General features: G+C 44.1%; 1 protein-coding gene across 1 annotated transcript in view; it reads left to right on the top strand.

Moving 5' to 3' along the window:
• Nucleotides 1-17,742, top strand: part of LOC134591655 (T-cell receptor-associated transmembrane adapter 1-like) — a 45,831-nt gene extending 28,089 nt beyond the window's left edge. Inside the window, exon 6 of the mRNA XM_063444473.1 lies at nt 16,477-17,742. Within this exon, the coding sequence (XP_063300543.1) occupies nt 16,477-16,770 (294 nt within the window). The 3' untranslated portion in view covers nt 16,771-17,742. The remainder of the gene's footprint in view (nt 1-16,476) is intronic.
• The last annotated feature ends 1,470 nt before the right edge of the window (nt 17,743-19,212 follow it).

Raw genomic sequence — 19,212 nt, forward strand, 5'->3', positions numbered from 1 at the left:
TCCATTAAAGCGGCACTGTCATGCCAAACTTACCTTTCTTTAATCAATTCCTCTTCTCTCCCTCTGTCAGGATCTGTTCTTCCTTTCTTCCTGTCTGCTCTAGTTTTCTTTAAAACATAAGGCAAAATAGGGATGCTCAGGGGTGGGGGCTTGGGGGGAGGACAATAGGTCCCCCCTTATTGTTATTTAGGGCCCCCACCCACCGCTCAGGGGTGGGGGTTGGGGGGAGGACAAAAGGTCCACCCCTCATTGTGATTTAGGGCCTCCACCCGTCACTCAGGGGTGAGGGCCGGTGGGGGAGGTCAATAGGGTCCCCTCCAACATTCTTATTTAGGGCCCCCAGCAGCCGCTCATGGGTGGGAGCGGGAGGGAGGACAATAGTTCCCCCCCTCATTATTATTTAGGGCGCCCACCCGCCGCTCAGGGGTGGGGGCCGGGGGGGAGGAAAAAAGGTCTCCCCCCACATTCTCATTTAGGGCCCCCACCCACCGCTCATGAGTGGGGGTTGGGGGGAGGACAATAGTTCCCCCCCTCATTGTTATTTAGGGCACCCTCCTGCTGCTCATGGGTGGGGGCCAGGGGGAGGTCAATAGGTCCCCCCCATTGTTAGTTAGGGCCCCCACCCACAGCTTAAGTTTTTTTTTGTCAATCTTTCTTTTATTGAGGAATTGTTAACTGGGATACAGAACAGAGAGAAGGGGATGTACGTTTGTCATACAGATTGGGATCACGCTAACACAATGCATCATCTCCTATGAGTGACTGCCTCCTTTTATATTATTTAAGCATTCTATAATATTACTAACAGGTTTAGCGTAATAATAGTAAAGTAGTTAAACATAAGCGAAACCATCAAGTGGATTATAACATTTATGTAACATGAGAAGCAATGCACGTTTTATATAAACTGCAGCTTATTGGCACACCTTATTACAGAACCGCAGCTTATCGGCACACCTTTTTGATATATTACATGAATATATCAGCCGTGTAGCCATTACAGGTGTGAGGCTTGGGTGTAGTGTGCCATACTTAAGAGTAATATAGTAGCGTAGAGTATGATAAGGTAGAGTAAAGCACTGCCTGTAACTATAGTGCGGGATTATTAGAGCAGTACTGGGGCAGCGGTTATGACAGTGCGAGTGATATAGATACACATTACTGACCGTCATTTCAAGCTATGGCAAAGTGGTTATTCAATTGCCTATTATTTAGATACATGCTAGACTGTGATTCATTAGAGTGTAATTAAACAGGCTTTAATCTAGTAGATAAGCCGCAGGTTAGGTAAGATCGGTCAGTGTGCACCTGAGGTTTGTCCTAAGTCAGTCCATTTGCCTGGTAACAGGAAAGGTGCATAGAGGGGCTTTGTTTGCTGTGTTCAGCCAATTCCCTGTGCATGCCATTGTGGAAAGTCCATTCCCTGCTTGGGTGTATCAGTCTCCCTATCTGGCGTGCGGTCAGTCAGGCTGGGCTACAGATACAGCAAACTGGTTGCCAGCATTTCGTAGCGTGGCAAATCCGAGGCTCTGCGGCTCCGGGCTGTAATGGGACTGTAATTGGTCTGTGGGTCTTCTTTCTCCGATTGACAGGATCTTGGGTCTTTCTGGGCTTTGTAGTGGTGGTCATCTGAGGATCTTGGGGTAAGGAGGGTGAACTTGTGTGGTGGGGGGCTTCTCCCCAGCTCCAGGCTGTATGTGGAGTCAACACCATATGGCCACAGACTCGGGTACTTCTCAAGGCCGGGTCTTTCCCTTTGTGGGCGCTGCGGAAGGTCCTGGTAGTCGTCCACCGCCACTGGTGGGTTAACTTCCCTCGGTGTGGTCGTGTTTTGGAGGATGTCTCCTAGTGACTCCCAGCATAGATGGGCGGCTTTGCCCGGGATCTGCTCCGTCCACCTTGCGACATCTGCTAACATCTCCACCTTGTATTGAGTGGGGGTTCGTTGGGCCTCCCTTCGCTCCAGTCTCTCCCAAATTCACCGGAGCAGGGTTTCCAGGCGCTCATGTAGGGGCCGAGATGGTGCAGGCTCAGCCGCGTGGTCTGCAGCCGCCATTTTACTAGCGGCGGTTCACTTGTTTGATGCATGTCTTATTTTGTTGCTTTCATCTGCAGTCCAGGTCGGCTTGTGGTACATGCTGGTTGGGACCGGGATAACCCCCACCGGTCTTGGGGGGGAGGCCCGATACTTCAGGTGCCGCTTGTTTTGGTGGGTCGGGAGAGCGGCTGTCTCTCCCCTGCCCTGAACGGTGTAGGCCCCAAGCCTCTGTTCTGGGAGCTCTGTGGGTGCTTGAGCTTGCGAGGTGTCCCTCAGTTCCCAAGTCTCCATGGTGCCCGGTGAGGTAAGTAGGGGTTCAGGGGTGGGTGTTTTGCCCCCGGTTTTTAATGAAAATTAGGTCATGGAAAGCACAGCACAGCTAGCCCACACTCGCACGTCACGGGTGGGGGCTCGAGACGGGGGATACTAGTTTTTTTTTTTTAACAGTGAGCAGCCACTGTTTAGTAGACATGCTTCTACTCACGGTATAGCGAGTAGGGGCAGATTATTTACTAATTCTAAGTAATCTTTACTTAGTATTAGTAAATTTGGCTGAAAGACCAATTTAGGTCTTTCAGCCTTTTTGTAGATAGCTACCTGATAACATGGGAATTAGGGAGTTATCTACTAAGCGGCTCGAATAGGATCGGAGTTTCCTTCATTCGAATGAAATTCCAATCCGAACAAAGTCCCGAATTGCATTCTAACACGAATGGAGAAACTGTTCTTATTCTATTAGGACACAATTCGGTAGTTTCGCCGGCGTTCCGTCTACATGACAGGACGTTCGGGAAAAGTGAAAGGAAGCAACACGGGAATACGGAGGAAAGGAGAGAATTGTGGGAAAATTGCTCTGACCACCGGAATAAAGCACACTTTGCTCCTCCGCTGGTCATAGCTGGTCAGGCATAGGAAACCTCCATAAGGCAAATAGTCCCTACGTTGTCTTATGTTTTAAAGAAAACTAGAGCAGACAGGAAGAAATGAAGAAGAGATCCTGACAGAGGGAGAAAAGAGGAATCGATTAAAGAAAGGTAAATTCGGCATGACAGTACCGCTTTAAGCAGAGTATGCACCTGCATGCTTAATAGGGGCACCATGGGTGCTTATGCTTGTTGCTAAAAAGGCCAGGCTGCCCTTGGAGATTTGCTGTCTTTCCTGCAGACTTGAGATGAAGCTCCAGGACTCTGGGATTACTTCAATTATTGCTATAAACCTTTGGACAGGGGATATCTTTCTGGCATCATATACCCTACTGGACACTCTGGGGAAGACCCCCGTCTCAATTTGCAGTAAAAAAAAGTTAAAAGTTTTTTCTTAGCTTGAATCTAGTGCCGGATGAGGCTCCTGGTGCTGATCATCTGCGTCCCCTTCTGACTTCAATGAGGCCACGCACGGTCAAATCACAGACTCCTCATACAGAAGCCTGTGATTAGACCTATTCGACGTTCATGTGAGTTTATGTTTACACTGCTGGCCAAGAGAGAAGGAAGAATAAAAAAAACAAAAAACAATGTGGTGGGAATACAATGTGGGAGGGACGGGAGAGCTATCTTCCCTTTAGCAGGAACATTGCCTGCAAGGTTTTCACGTCTGTTGGCAGCATGCAGTGCATGTTGACGACACATGTTTTTTATGCACAGAATTGACATTGGCAGCCTAGAAAAGAGTGCTTTGACACAGAATTTTATAAAGGCTCAGAGAGGAGCCAAAATGCTGTCTCTACATTTTTGTTCCTAATAAAAGACTGCATTTTAGAAGAAACTTCAGTTGTGCCTGGGTATTTATCCCTTTCTATGGGAACCTTGCAAACCTTGCAAACAGTATTCATCCATTACAGTGTGTGCATTATACTCTTGTTTCCTTGGAAAAGAGTTCTGGGCTGCCAAATTCAAATGAGTGGGAGGGGCAGGGAGTTGGGGTACGACTAGGGAATATGACTGAAGAGGATGGACCCTTCCACTCAGACTTAACACAGCAATCTCCGAGACAGTTGTGGAATGAGACTACTACACTCAATGCTACACCCCCCCACTGCACGTGATGCTACACATATTGGACACATACTGACACACACGGACATATACATTTTCACATATGTATACATTCACACAGAATTATACACACAATGTACATACACACAGAGACATATTTATGTATACTTACACATACTCAACATATCTGTGTAATTTTCTCAATCATATTTAATTTACAAGTTTTTTTTTTTCTCAGTAAGGATGAAGGTGTGGTCTCTTCAGAATTCTCTTCCTTCAGGTGCCTGTGATTTAAATCAAGCCCTGATGGAAGCATTATATAAATGTGTAACTTTGGAAACACATTCATATTCAAATTGACAGTACATTCAAACACCCATTCTTTCAGTGGGGCAAAATAACCAAAACATCAGATACGCAAATACATTTGCTGAAGAACACTACATAATTAAATGGCACCCATACATGATATAGAATTTAAATATTTTGATTGTGTTTTAGATTATACATACAACAACTAAAGACAAATATTATACAAAAACAGTACAGTACAAGAGTTAAATACATATATTATTGTTCAGTATATTACTCAGGTTAAATAATTTGTTTAGACAAAGTATATCAAAATTTACAGATTATCTAATTGAAATAAATTATTAAAATGTAATAATCCATTGGTCATAATAGTAAATATAGTTTAAGTTATTAACGAAGGGGTTTTGTATCCGGGGGCGGGCCAATTCAGTGCTTACATGCACTGTCTTCCCCTCTGTCTGGACTTCCCAGCCGGACGGAGCCATTCCCTCCCCTCCAGTGCACAGGCATGTGCACTACACCAGGGATGCGTTGAGAGCCGCTTAGGGGCTGAGGTCGGGTGAAGTTCGCGGAAGTCCGTGACGTCACTTCCGCCAACCATCTTGGTTGGCCCCAACACTTCCGCCAACCAACACTGTCCACCAATGATATCATAAAGAGAAATTAGCGCAGAGGGAAAATAAGTTGTTTTTTATACTGAGTGAAATCTGGAATTGATATTCGTTTCCAAGATCTTACGATAACTATTTTTGCGGACATAAGACAGTGAAGAATCAATATTTGATGATTTTTTGGGAGTTTACCCCATTTAAGGTGAAGCAAGCCAGTTTCTGGGGATTTCTTTAGATGTATATTAAAAACTGACATAGTGGAGTATATTGAGTCCCAGAATGTAATTATTATTGGACAGTTCCACCAAATAAATGCATCATAGATCCTTCCTGAGCTAAACATCTCCAGCAGAGTGGGGAATTAGTCACATATATATTAACCAATCCAGTTGGAACTAAGTACCATCTGTGAAGTACTTTAACAAATGTTTCTATACTATTAAGGCAATGTATATGCTTTTTAATTAATCTCAAAGGGGAACACCATACCTTGTCTGTAATTTTATGGTTCAAATCTTTTTCCCATTTCTTTTTAGCTGAAGGTTCTATACTTGAGTAAGATTGTCTAATTAATTCCATAGCTATGGAGCTAACTGCTTTAATCTCCCTTCTTTTAAAGATTGTATGTATTAGGTTATTATTGTCTCCTCAAGCTTTAGGAGGAATTCATTTAAAAATATCTCACTCTTAAATCAGTGAAAATTTCTTTATCTGAGATATCCAATTTCGATTTTAAGTTTTTAAATGGACTCAAATTAAAATTTCGGAGGAGTTCCTAAAATAAATATATCCTTACGAGCTCTACATGTGCCATGATTTAAGTCAGGCATGACTCTTTCAAAGACTCGAATGTTAGCTCCCTCAAATATTTTATTGGCTATATTGAGATTCTTTTTTAAATTAATTGCCATTCTTCTATAAGATGGTTTACAATACTTGAGATAAATTGCATTAAATGATATTTAAGATTAGTAAAATCATCCCATATCAGGAGAGCCAAGTCTTTTTCCTCTATTCTAAATGTTTCTATCTTAAACTAGGCTGACTCTCTTGAGTTTTGGATCTGAAATTTATGAATATGGGTGATAATGTTGGCCCTATATATATCCTTTATTAAAGGGTATCCCATACCTCCTTCATTACTTTTTTTTGTTAATATTTGGGATTTAATTCTTGGAGTCTTTCCTTTCCATATAAAGTTAGACAGAGAATGCTGAACCATATCTAACCAAGGCTTGGGAAATTTTAATGGAATCATATTAAACAGATAAGCCCATTTAGGGATAATATAGGCCTTTATAGTATTGACTCTCCCCCACCATGATATCTCTAGGAGATGCCATTCCTTAAGGATTCTATTAGTATATTTTATCATTTCCAAAAAATTGGCTTCGACTATGTCTTTTGGGTTTGCTGTTTAATGATTCCCAGGTATTGCAAATCTTTCTTAGACCAATGAAAATTGTAATTATCTTTTTAAAAGACTCAAAGAGGAAGGATTAAGATTTATAGTCAAAGCTGTTCTTTTATGGATATTAATTTTGTAGTTGGAGATATCCACATATTTTTGGATCTCCTGCAAGTGACATAGAAGGATTAGTAATAGAAATCAAAACGTCGTCCGCATACAAATAGATTTTAAATCCAAAGTCACCTTATGTCAGAGTTGTTTCTAATAGTAATCACAAGTGGCTAAATAGAAAGAACATATAAGAGGGGAGACAGGGGGCAACCCTGCCTAGTCCCATTTGTAATATCGAACCATTCTGTACAGAAGTTAGATCCCACTATTCTGGCTGTTGGACAAGTATATAAGACTCCGATAGCATTTGCTATCCATCCTTCGAGCACAAATGCTGCTAAGGTTTTCTTCATATATCCCCATCCTACCCTGTTGAAGGCCTTTTCTGCATCCACCGACAGGGTCAGAAGTGGCATCCCTGAGGATTGAGCGTATTCAAAGATATCAATCATCCTACGTGTATTATCACTAGAGTGACGGCCCTTAACAAAACCTATTTGATCGACATGGATCAAATCAGGAAGTAGTGGAGTTAGTCTAAGGGCTAAAACTGAAGCATAAATCTTGACATCTGTGTCAATTAGTGACATTGGTCTATAATTCGTAATATCTGTTGGAGGTTTATTCAGTTTCAAAATAGGTTTTATGTTGGCTCTTAATAATTCTTTTGTTATGTTGCCTGTAGTGACAATTTCATTGATATTGCTGTTAATTTTGATGAAATAACATCTTTAAAAAATGTAAAGATTAAATTTGAGAAGTCATCATGGCCTGGTGTTTTTGAAGTTTGAAGATTGTTTATAACTAAGTTCACTTCTTCCTGTGTTATTTCTTGATTTAGTTTCTGTTTTTGTACTAAAGTGATTTTTGGAAATTTATTTTTTCTAAATATTTATCTATGGTCGCCTCTATAGGGCTATCTTCTAAGTTATATAGCTTCTCATAATATGTCCTAAAGGAATTACCAATACTATCTGGGGTCAATAAAACATTATCTCCTTCAATAATTTTATAGATCTTGTTATCTACTTTGTTTTTTTAAAATCTATTTGTTAATATTCTGTGTGACAAAACGCCTTTTGTCACTGGATGGTTAGGTGACAACCTGCCCTTTTCCCCTGGCTGTTGGAAGAGCCTGATTGCCAGCCTCCTTCCGCATGACTATGGCCCCTGGGAGATTGGGCCCTTTAAAAACATTATTTGGGCTAATAGATTTATATGGTGCTGCTGCTGGCCCTTTAAGAACTGCATTGTGGCTTATGGACTCGTATTGGACCATGCTGGCCCTTTAAGAACCGTCTGGGGACATATTGAGACTTTGTGTGACAATGCCCCTTTAAGACGGTGTCCCCAGACTTAGTTAACATATTTTGTTTATTGCTATTTTCCACTTGGTTCAGTAAATGGGGCTTACTGAACCAAGAACCACACAGGCGGACCACCCAGAAGTGGAAGTGTACAGGCAATTTACCTCCCAGGCTGGGAGGTTACTGCAGGTTAATTGCCGACCGCTGGGTGGCCGCAGTTCATGCAAACGAACACGTGGCGGCGGCCATCTTTGTTCATTCGAACAAGGTCAGCGGTATGTGTAGCCAAATTCATGGAACTGAAATCGGCTACACATTTCACCGAACACCCTTACCTTCTCCTGCACTGAGTTTTCAGCTGCAGAGACTAAGTCCCGTTCGAATATTCAAACGGCCCCGTACGTGCATTCGAATGGGACTTAGTCATTTTTCTGTGTAAAATAGACCGACCGCACAGCCCAAATCTATGGAACTGTTTTGGACAGGAAAATGTGCTGGTGGTCGGTCATAAAGGACTTCCACCTAACTTTTTATGTACTGGAGGGATTTGTATGATTTTTGGTTATGTTTATATTTAAAATATGCTGATTCTGAATATGTATGTTTTATGTGAATATGATATTTTTAAAGTTATAGTATATGTATAAAAAGTGTATTTTTCCTGCCTGTGATAAATTACATTAACCCATTGTGTTCAGTAATTATATCACAGACAGAGGGGAGGGATTGTAGGTGTGTGCTGGGTGTGTTTTACGGTTTGCCTGTAAATGATTGGCTGTATTGTGGCCCACCCTGTGGGATGTCCCCTTGCATGGGGACTTGCATAAAAGCCAGTGTATGGTCATTAAAAGTTCAGATCATCTTGGACCTTCATGAAGTTTCGGCTCATGTTTGGGGGATTGGAGAACTACACTCTGGGGATTGCTATAATCACTATACTCCCCAGGGTATAATCACTAAGCTCTGCTAAGAGCTGGTTCTTGTTCCTGCTCTCTGGAATTCGGAGAGGTTGACCTACTGGAAGCTGAACTCTGGTCTTGGGTCCAGAGTGGGTGGAGACGGTGAGACCCCAACCAAGCTGCGGTGGTTCGTGGGGTCTACAGTGGTTATAGTGTCTGGTGGAGTGCTTGGAGTCCTCGGGAAGCACTAGGAGCATCCATCAACGGAGGGTATCCGGTCGGGGTGCCAGCGGTTCCGTTACATTCTGTCAACTTTATTGTTGCGATAATAATTTTTAATTTTAAGTCTTTTCAAATTAAATTCAATCCTCTCAAGAGTCTTTTAGTTTATCATATTTTCATATTGTTTAATGAGATCAACATTTTCTTGTGAATATTTCTCTTTATTCTGGGCTATTAAATGATATAGTTTTATATAAAGGTCTGACAGGCCAATCCCTCGTTCTTTTCTTTCTTTTTTTTATAAATTCTTTATTTTTGCAGTGCAGGTGGTTACAGAATATAATCTTACGCCACAACAGCGTTTGTCAATACAGAAATGGAAATATATTAAGCAGTGGCTTTGAGTAAATGTGCACATTTTTTAAGGAATCAGTATTTTTCACTTTTAAACATTAAACCATATGAACAGTGGTACAGAAGTGAGAGAAACGGGGTTAGTTATGATAAAAACAGGAGTAACAATGGTAAGGTACGACCTTGTGTTATCTTTGGATTAATCTGACATTCAGTTTTGTTATTTTGTGTTATACCATCTATAGTAGGTTGGGATTGTTTCGCGGTCGTGTGTCCGGACTCTTATTACAGGTTGAGTGTCTGTGTATCTGAATGGTGGGTCTCGGTGGAGACGTATGGTTCCCTACTGTGTAGCGGGCCGTGCAACCGGTCTTTCTATTGTTGCGCGTTGTGGTATGGCTCGTAAGTCAGTGATGTCAGAGGTTTTGATGGTGGTCGTGTATGGGGGGTTTCTGGTGTAGGGGTTGCCTTTGTAATAATATTTGATGAGTGTGGTGGCGTCGGCAAGGCCCGGCAGTTGGGCATGGTGCAGAGGTCAAGGGGTAGTTGGGTAGTTGGGTAGGTGGTAGTGGTGGGTGCCTGTCGGGTGGGGGGGAGTGGGGTGGAGCTGCCTCCTCGGGACCCAACCAGACCCCCAGTAGGGTGGGGGGGTTGGGGTCTAGATGGTGGTCGCTGCATCAGGGGTGGTGGTTTAGCTGTATGGGATCATGGTATGTTACCATGGGAGAGAGCTGTGTCCTTCCAGCCATGGGTCCCAGACTTTGTGGAATGATTTTGGGGTGTCATGTATTTGTGCTGTGAGCCTATCCATGTCGATGCTGTCAATTATTTTAGTGTGTATTTGGGGATGGGTGGGGATGTGTTGTGTGGACCAGACTTCAGCGATTGCTCTCCGAGTGGCTAAGGCCACTCTTGCGATGAGTTTGTTTTCGTTACGGGTGAAGGTGTCCAAGGGTTTAGAGAGTAGTAGGGCCCATGGGTCTAGGGGTACAGGTTTGGTGAGTATTCTGGATAGGAGTGTCGTGATTGTTGTCCAGAGGGGGGAGAGTTTGGGGCATGTCCACCAGCAGTGGAGGAAGGTGCCAGTGTCGCCACACAGCTTCCAGCAGAGGTTAGTGGGGATTTGTTTCATTGCCTTTAGGCGGCAGGGGGTGAGGTACCATCTGAAGAGCATCTTATATGCCTGCTCTTTGTGAGTGACGCAGGTGGAGATGGATTTGATGGATGACCAGATGTCCATCCAGTCGGTTGAGTCTGCTGGGGGTCCCAAGTCGGACTCCCATGCTGTGATGTATGGGAGGGCTACTTGAGTGTGATGTGTGGCTAGTGTCGTGTAGAGGGCCGATATTTGGCTTTTCCTGGTCGGTGAGCGGAGGGTGTCTCTTTCGAACCCGGTCAGGGTCGAGGTGGCTGCAATTCGAACTGTGTCTGTTGTGGCGAAGCTTCGGAGTTGAAGGTATCTGAAATAATCGAATGTGGTTAGGGTTTCTGGGTCGGGGATTTCTGCGTATTGCAGGAGTTTGCCATTGGGATAAAGGTGGCCTAGTCTAACTATGTCCCTGTCTTCGAAATGGGTGTAGTGTTGTGGTGTGAGACCAGGTGGGAACATTTTGTTGCGAAGTATTGGGGTGAGGGGGGATATGCCTGTGGATAAATCGAATTTGTCGCTAAGTCGGTCCCAGAGGTCCAGGGAGTGGGTGATCGTTGGGGATGTGGGGGGTGGTAATGGTCTGTGCTGTCTCGGGAGCCACATGTATTGGGAGGGGTGGTCCTTGCCAAATATAGAGTGTTCTAGGTCCACCCACCGTTTGTGTGCGGGGGGGAGATGCCAATGTTGGATTTGCGTCAGGTGGGCTGCATTTAGATAGTGTGTGAGGTTGGGAAGGCCCAGGCCTCCATATGGTGTAGGTACGTATAAGGTGGCTCTCCGGACTCGGGGTTTCTTCCCGTTCCAAATGAATCTGTCTATAGCTGTTTGTAGGAGTTTAAGGTCGTTTTTCCTACAAGGGATGGGTAATGCTTGGAATGCGTACAGGAACTTTGGTAGGAGATTCATTTTGATCGAAGCTATTCTCCCGAGCCAGGAGATAGCCATCGGTTTCCAGCGTTCGAGGTCTGAGAATGCTTTTTGGAAAAGGGGGGGGTAATTGGCTGAGTAGAGGGCGGTGGTATCGCTGGTAATTTGGACACCTAGATATGTGATTTTTGTTGGGCGGATGCGGAAAGGGAATTTTTGTTTCAGAGTGTGGATGGTGGAGTCAGTGAGGTGGAGCGGCATGAGGTCTGATTTTGTGGCGTTTAATTGATATCCTGAGATTGCTGAGTAGTCTTGGAGGATGGATAGGAGGGCAGTCAGGGTTGGGATGGGGTTGGTTAGGGTGAGGAGGATGTCGTCAGCGTATGCGGCAACGGTGAATGTTTCGTCTCTGATGTGGAGTCCTGTGATGTGTGGGTTGGTTCGTATGGTCTCTAGGAGGGGTTCGAGGGATAAGGCGAATAAGAGGGGGGAGAGGGGGCAGCCCTGACGGGTGCCGTTCAAAATAGGAAAGGAGGGGGGGGTAATGTTGGGGATCAGGAGTTGTGCGGCCGGTGTGTGGTACATTGCTTGTAGAAAGTGTGTGAGTTCTTGTGGGAATCCAAACTTGTGAAGCACTGCAAAGAGGTAAGGCCAGAGAAGGCGGTCGAATGCCTTCTCGGCATCTAGGGAGAGTATAGTTGTCGGGAGGTGTTTGTAGTTGGCGTACCAGATTAGGTCTATTGTTCTTCTCGTGTTGTCTTGTGCTTGTCTTTGTGGGATAAAGCCTACTTGGTCCGGCTTAATGAGTTTCGGTAAGAGGGGGTTAAGTCTCATCGTCATAACTTTGGTCAGGAGTTTTAAGTCGATGTTTAGGAGTGAGATGGGGCGGTAGTGGCCTGGTTCGTCATGGGTTTTGCCTGGCTTGGGTAGGAGGGTGATGTTGGCTTGAGTCATGTCTGGGGGTAGTGGGTTGCCTCTGAGCATTGTGTTAAAGACTTTGCAGAGTCGTGGGATGAGAATGTCGCTGAATGATTTGCAGTAGATGGCCGTTAGACCATCGGGTCCCGGGCTTTTATTGGGTTTTAAGGTTTTGATTGCTGCTGATAGTTCTTCTGGGGAGATGTCTGATGAGATTAGCGATCTGGCTGTGTCCGTGAGGGAGGGGAGGGAAAGCTTCTCGAGGAAGGCGTCAGTTAGGGATCGGGTTATGTCAGTGTCTGGGTCAGGGGTATGGTTGTAGAGGGTTGTGAAGTATTGTTGGAAGATTTTCCCTATCGTGTGTGGGTCATTGCTCATTGTGCCGTCCGTATTGCGTATTTGGGAGATTCGTTTAGTTTCGGTTAGGTTTTTGAGGCGTTTTGCTAGCATTGCGTCCGCTTTGTTACCCTTCTCGTAATATTTCTGTTTGGTCCACGTGAGTGCTTTTGTCGTGGCTGAGAGTGATAAGCGTTTGAGTAGGGCTCTAGCTGTTGTAAGCTGTTCGAGGAGAAAGGGGGTTGGATTTAGTTTGTGTAGGGTTTCTAGGCGGCCTATTTCGGCAATGGTGTCTAGCAGCTGTTTGTTGTGTTGTTTTTTGCGGGCCGTTGCAATAGCTATCAGTCTACCCCGTATTACCGGTTTGTGTGCTGCCCAGACGGTGATTGGGGAGGATACGGATGGTTCGTTGAGGGTGAAGTATTCTTTGATGTCGTTGGCGAGGGACATGGTCGTTTGTTTGTCGTGTAGGAGTTGTGAGTTGAGTTTCCATGTCCATGGGCGTGTCATGTTAGGGATTGAGAGGGTTAGGGATATGTCGGCATGGTCTGACCAGGTTATGTGTCCGATGGAGGAGTGTGTGATTCTTGTCGTGATGTTGGGGGAGATGAGAAAGTAGTCGATGCGGGAGTATGTGTTGTGAGGGTGGGAATAGAATGTGTAGTCAAGGGTTGAGGGGTGTTGGGCTCTCCAGATATCCAGTAGGTTTTGAGTGTTTAAGAATTGGGAGAAAAGGGCATCATTTTGTGACGGTCTTGAGTCCTCCTGGGATTTGGTGGTACGGTCCAGGACTGGGTGGTGAGTGGCATTGCAGTCGCCGCCTATAATGGTGAATGTTGTGTTAAGTGCTGATAAGTGGGTCGAGAATGTTTGCCAGAATAGTGAGTCCGGGGTAGTGGGGGCGTATAGTGATGTGATGGAGTAGGTGGTAGGGCCTATTTTGCCCGTGAGTGTTAGAAATCTCCCTTGTTTGTCTGGGAAAGCTTGGATATCTGTCAATGGGCAGGATGATTTGAGTATGATGGCCACCCCTTTGGATTTGGCATCTGGCGAGTGGTCGAAGAAGCTGCGGTTGTATTGTTTGTTCTTGAGCGGAAAGTGTTTGTGATGGGTGAAGTGGGTTTCTTGAATCATTAGGATGTCTGCTTTTAGGCTGTGGACCCATCGTAGTAGGGAGTGTCGTTTTTTGGGGCTGTTTAGGCCCTTCGCGTTGATGGAAGTGCAGTGTAGTTTTAGCGGCATGGCCTGGGAAAGGGTAAACTCTTGCTACAGTGGGGGGTGTGGGGGGGCGTTAGGGGGGGGGGGTACCGGGGTCTGGGTGGTACCGAGGAGGCAGCAGAGGAACTTGGTGTTTTGTGTAGGGTGGGTTGGGTTGTTAATGTGCTGGGCTTACTTTTATTGCCAGCGAGGGAAGACTTGGTTGCCGGGGGTCTCTCTGGCCTGAGTGGTCGGAGACCGTCGGCACTTATCAAGTCGTGTGTGGGGGGGAAGTGGTCGTCTTTCTGGGAGCGGGCGGCAAACAGTGTGCAGTATCTTGCGGGCAGTTTCAATTTAACATAGAACCTGAGTAAGTGTAACTTGGGAGGTAACTGTTGTAAGTCAGGGCGTCTCTAGTCTGGTGTCCCTTCGGTGGCGCTTGAGGTCCTGTAAGAGGACTTGGGTATATGCGCTGCCGAAAGGAGAAGGCCAAGCCTGTGGGTCGTCCTGAAACTATATACATGGGTGTGTGTGATGGTGTTGTGCCGCACCCCGGCACGGTGGATGGTCTGTTGGAGTGGATCGCTATGGGGGCCCTCGGTTCGGGAATCCCAGGTTGGCCCGGAGGCCGGGTCCCTTTAGGACTAATCTTATGGTGGGGTGTTGTCGTGGGTGTTAACCGGCGTCGGGACCATCGCGGCCAGCCGCCCCCCCCGTCCCCGGAGGGGGGGGGGGGGGGGAGGGCCGCCAGGGCCCCGAGTCATTTAACATTGCTGCGCCGTGGAGCCGGTCTGTTGCTGAGGCAATGTTCGTGTCGGGGTGCGGCAGCGGGGCTCGTCGTGTTTAAGCGTGGGCTTGTGACGGGCTTTGTCGCCTGTCTCGATCTCTTTGAGGCTGTGGTTCCCATGTGCGGTGTTGGGTGGAAGGCTGCTGTATAGTTACAGCTAATTCTTGGGTGAGGTCTCGGAGGCCTAGTTGTGCGGCAAATTCTCGGGCTTCAGATGGCCTGTGGAGTGTGTATGTGTGGTTGTCGTGTCTCACCACTAGTTTGAAGGGGTGACCCCAGGAGTAGCGTATTCTCCGCGCTTGCAGTGCCTGGGTCAGTGGTCTTAGTTCCCTGCGTTTACGGAGAGTAGTGGGTGCCAGGTCCTGGTACAGTTGCACTGTATGGCCTTCAATTTGTAGTGGGGTCTCCCTTGTTGCGCGCATAATCGCCTCTTTAATGTGGAAGTAGTGGCATCGGATAATGATGTCTCGAGGCTGCGTGGTGTTTGTGGATGGAGGGCGGAGGGCCCTATGTGCTCTGTCGAGGAGGAGGTCTGACGGCGGGGCGTCAGGCAGCAAGCTGCTGAAGGCCTCGTGTAGTATGGCGGTAAGTGCCTCTGGTGCTGAGGATTCTGGCAGGCCTCGTATGCGAATGTTATTACGCCTTGATCTGTTATTCAGATCTTCTTGTGTTTCTTCTAAGTATGCAATTTGGTCTTGTAAGTCTTTGAGGGAGGCCTCGTGAGTGGAGGTGGTGGCGGTAACCTCATCCATTTTGTTTTCGAGCGCATGTGTGCGTTTAGAGAGGTCAGTCAGTCCTTCTTTGAGTGGGGTTAGGTGTTTGGAGAGTTCTTCTGCCACTAAGGACTTCATGTCAGTCAGCAAGTCCTTTAAGTCTTTTTTGGTAAGGAGAGATGATTCCCTTTTGTGGCTAGCTATGCTTGTATCAGAGTCTGAATCTGAGGCCTGCTGGCTGTGAGAGCATGGTGTCTCCTTCTCTGACCTCGTTTTGAATATCGGAGCCACGGCTGCTCCGGTCTTCGATTTTCGTCCTCCGCCCATTGTGCTGTTGCCTGGTGTGGGTCAGTGCTGTGGGAGTCGGTCCAGGGCTAGTGTTTCGGTTCCGGTGCCCTTATTGTAGGCTGTTGTGCCGTTTGCCGCCTCGGAGCTCACTCAGACTGCGGCCATCTTCGTCGGCGGTTAAGCTCCGCCCCCCCGTTCTTTTCTTTCTTGACTCGCTAATTTTATCAAATTACCTCTGATTACAGCCTTGTAGGAGCACCAAAGATAAGTGTTAGATGTATGTTCTTGTAGATTTTCATCAAAGAATTTTTTTTATATAGTCTTTGGGTTTTTTGTTGTTGCTAACATAGGCTTATTAAGTCTCCATGGTGGAGGATATTTTCTCCCTATTTCTTTTATTTCCAATATAAGAATTTCATGGTCAGACCATGTATTAACTTTTATACAAACAGATTTTACTTTTTTAACTAAATCAGAATCTCCCCAGCACATATCATAATATAATACTTAACTTTTATTGAGGCTCATGTAAAAATGTATATCACAGAAATGCACATTAGTGGGTAAGTGCCAGCAGACATCATCCAGAAAGCTTAACTCAATGCGTTTCACATCTCATGTAGCGCTTACTTATGAGCAGTGATACACAGTTGGTGTTTTTCAGTTACCAACGGATATGTACTGAAAAAAAAACTTCTAAAAAAGGTAACTAATACATACTTTTAGCTCAGTAATATCCAGGTGACTATAATGATAGGTTAATAGGTACTTCACATGTTTTTTTTGTTTTTTTTTAGTTCTGAAAACCAGGTTACTGTTTTGGACATGTTTTATACTACTAATTCAATTTTATGTTAAGGGAAATTCTGCACATTGTGGTTGGCTGTAGTTTAACAATATTTACTAAATTACGTTGAATCATATTTGATTGCTAGATTACTGAATTTCTATTTTACAGGTGGTCTCTGAAGAAACAATGTGCTATGCAGCACTGGACCTCAGCCCCAAAAATCAAAGGATGAGCCAAAAGAATGCTATGGCAGTAAACACTCAAATCTGTGATTTAGACATATCATCTATGAACAGAGAACACTTTTTATCTAGATCCAGCATTTATCTCAATACTGATAAGCTTAAAGCTGAGATTAACAATGATGACAATTTGATACATGATGACCCGATCAGACTTTATAATATGATAAAGAAAGCAAGACAAAACGTGACTACAGAGGACCAAAGTCAGGCAGACTGATATTCTGGGACATAATTCTTGGTTTTGAAGGAATATACTCTAACATTATTCTTGACTGCAATAACATATTTGAAACATTTGGATTAAACAATCAGGAGATATTTTTCAGAAACCACTTACTGAAGGTTCATGATGGGCATGCCTTGGCAGGGAACCTCCTATATACTATAGGGTTGTTTATCTACAATCAAAGCTTTATTTAAAAAAAAAAAATATTTAAAAAATAATGTCATTATAGGCATATTTAAAGGTAATTTACTCAACATGAGGTTTGTATGAGTTGATAAACAAGGGAATCTTTACGGTGATTTTGTTTATGTTTAAAACCAAATAAAGATTTACATGTGATTTCCATTGATGCAACTAGAGTCCACAGTTGTGGAAAACCATTTTCTCTGTGAAATGCCAATAAAGGAGCTCTTTAATGAATGAATTTGTTATGGTGCCTGGATTCTGAGGGTGCTATATCTGGTATCAATACTAAACAGCATACTCACCACTTAGAAGAGATTCTTGGTCCATGGAAAACAAGAGCCTGTTCTCCAGTGATGATATGGTGGAGGTAGAGATATGTTCCACTTCACAACATACCAGGGATAGTGGTCACTGATTGGCTGAGAGCACCAGCTGAGTTCTTTCAATAAATCACTTCCACAATACCTGGTATGAACTGGTATGGTGCAAGGTCGAAACATAACTCCTTCCTCATACCGTCATTAGCAGTTTGGCTTTGGGCTGCCGGGGCAAAGAGTCTTTACTAAACTGTGAGTCAACTGTTAAGCATTGATGCAGGACTTGGTGCCTGCAGAATTACAGTTGTAATAATATATTTTTTGTAAATATTCACCAGCTGTTTATATTTAAAGTTGTACAATTTTCTTGTAATGGTTGTAATGCGGACTCTAAGCTTTGTGATGTAATCTCTTACATAATCCTGGAATGTCTCTAATGTAGAAATAAAAATTAAATCAACTGTGTTGTTTGCTGTTGTCCTTCAACTATTTTTTGAGAGTACCTTTTAATATTCAGTCTTCCAGGGTTATTCACTAAAGTGAGAATTCAAGATAAATTCAAAGTGAATTTCAAATGTAAAGCTGACCATGAGAAGTTTTCCAGTTCGGCTATTTTGATCTTAAATTTAAAATTCACTTTTAATTCTCACTTTAGTAAATAACAATGATAGTTGAAGATTAAAACAGGCAAGGGTTATTTTCTAAAATCTGGATTTAAGCAAATTACATTTGAATGTCAAAACTAAGACACAGGGTGCGCCAAATAAAACAAATAGCTGTGATAACATTATTAAATACAATAAAAAGGTACCAGAAGTAAGCAATAAAAAGTCTTAAAATCACAATTGTCTTCGAGTGTTCATATGATGTCTTAGATGTAGCTCAAATCATCAGCAGCATATGAAAAAGAGCAAAAACAAAGGGAAAAATTGTAGGTAAATCCGGCTACAGACAAGGTTAAGAAGTGTCAACTCACATATTAGAGAGCTTTTACCAGCTCCAGGTAAAACAGCATGCAGTGGTATTTAAACTCCCCACTTGTAGGATATCCCTCTGATGGTAGTTGCAGTGTAGGTCATATACAATAAAAAGAAAAGGAGAAGGCCAATAGTGCTCTCTATATAAGTAAATACAGGTGATAACAAGAGATATACTTAAAGTATAAAGAGCAGACAAACTGCTCTATGTGCCAGACATGGGTGGAACAATCCTCACCCACTTTTGATGATGGATCAAGTGCTCCAGATGATAGAATATGCCAGGTACAAGTAAAGTAAAATAATAAAAGTATAAAGACTGACCCAGGGGTCCTCTTTCCCAGCAAACATGCAGTGAGACTATGTGGAACACATGGCAGGCATGTGTAGAGCAAAATATAATGCAGACTTCCCACTGCCCGCCAGGCTAACTAGACATTTGCCTAGGCATTTGGGGGCGGCTTTTTTGACACCCCCTGGCAAGTGCCTCCCAAGGCAAATGCCTTGTTTTCCTCGCGACTAATACATCCCTGCTCCTATGTCTTCATTTGTGGGAGAACTTCACAAAGCCTTGCAATGCTCCTAAATATACCAACTAATTTGAGATCTCCAGCACATACTGAACTGTATCCGCAAACCATCATGTTTTGGTAAAACTTGCAATAAAGTGTCATTCAGTCTGGTGACCTTACTCACATCAAAGTGTCCTATAATAATCCAGCTATTTCCTATTAGTATTCCAAGATTCATCACACTGTCTTTAAATGGACACTATTGACACCCAGACCACTTCATTTTAATAAAGTAATCTGGGTACAGTGCCTCTGTCGTTTTAACACAGCAATGTTTTTAGAAACCATAGTGTTTTCATTGCAGAGTTAAACACACCTCTAGCATATCTCCCAACATTTGATATAGATAAATAGGGATGCTATAGTTTTAGGGGGGTATGG

The sequence above is a fragment of the Pelobates fuscus genome, chromosome 1, assembly GCF_036172605.1.
Source record: "Pelobates fuscus isolate aPelFus1 chromosome 1, aPelFus1.pri, whole genome shotgun sequence".
NCBI lineage: Eukaryota > Metazoa > Chordata > Amphibia > Anura > Pelobatidae > Pelobates > Pelobates fuscus.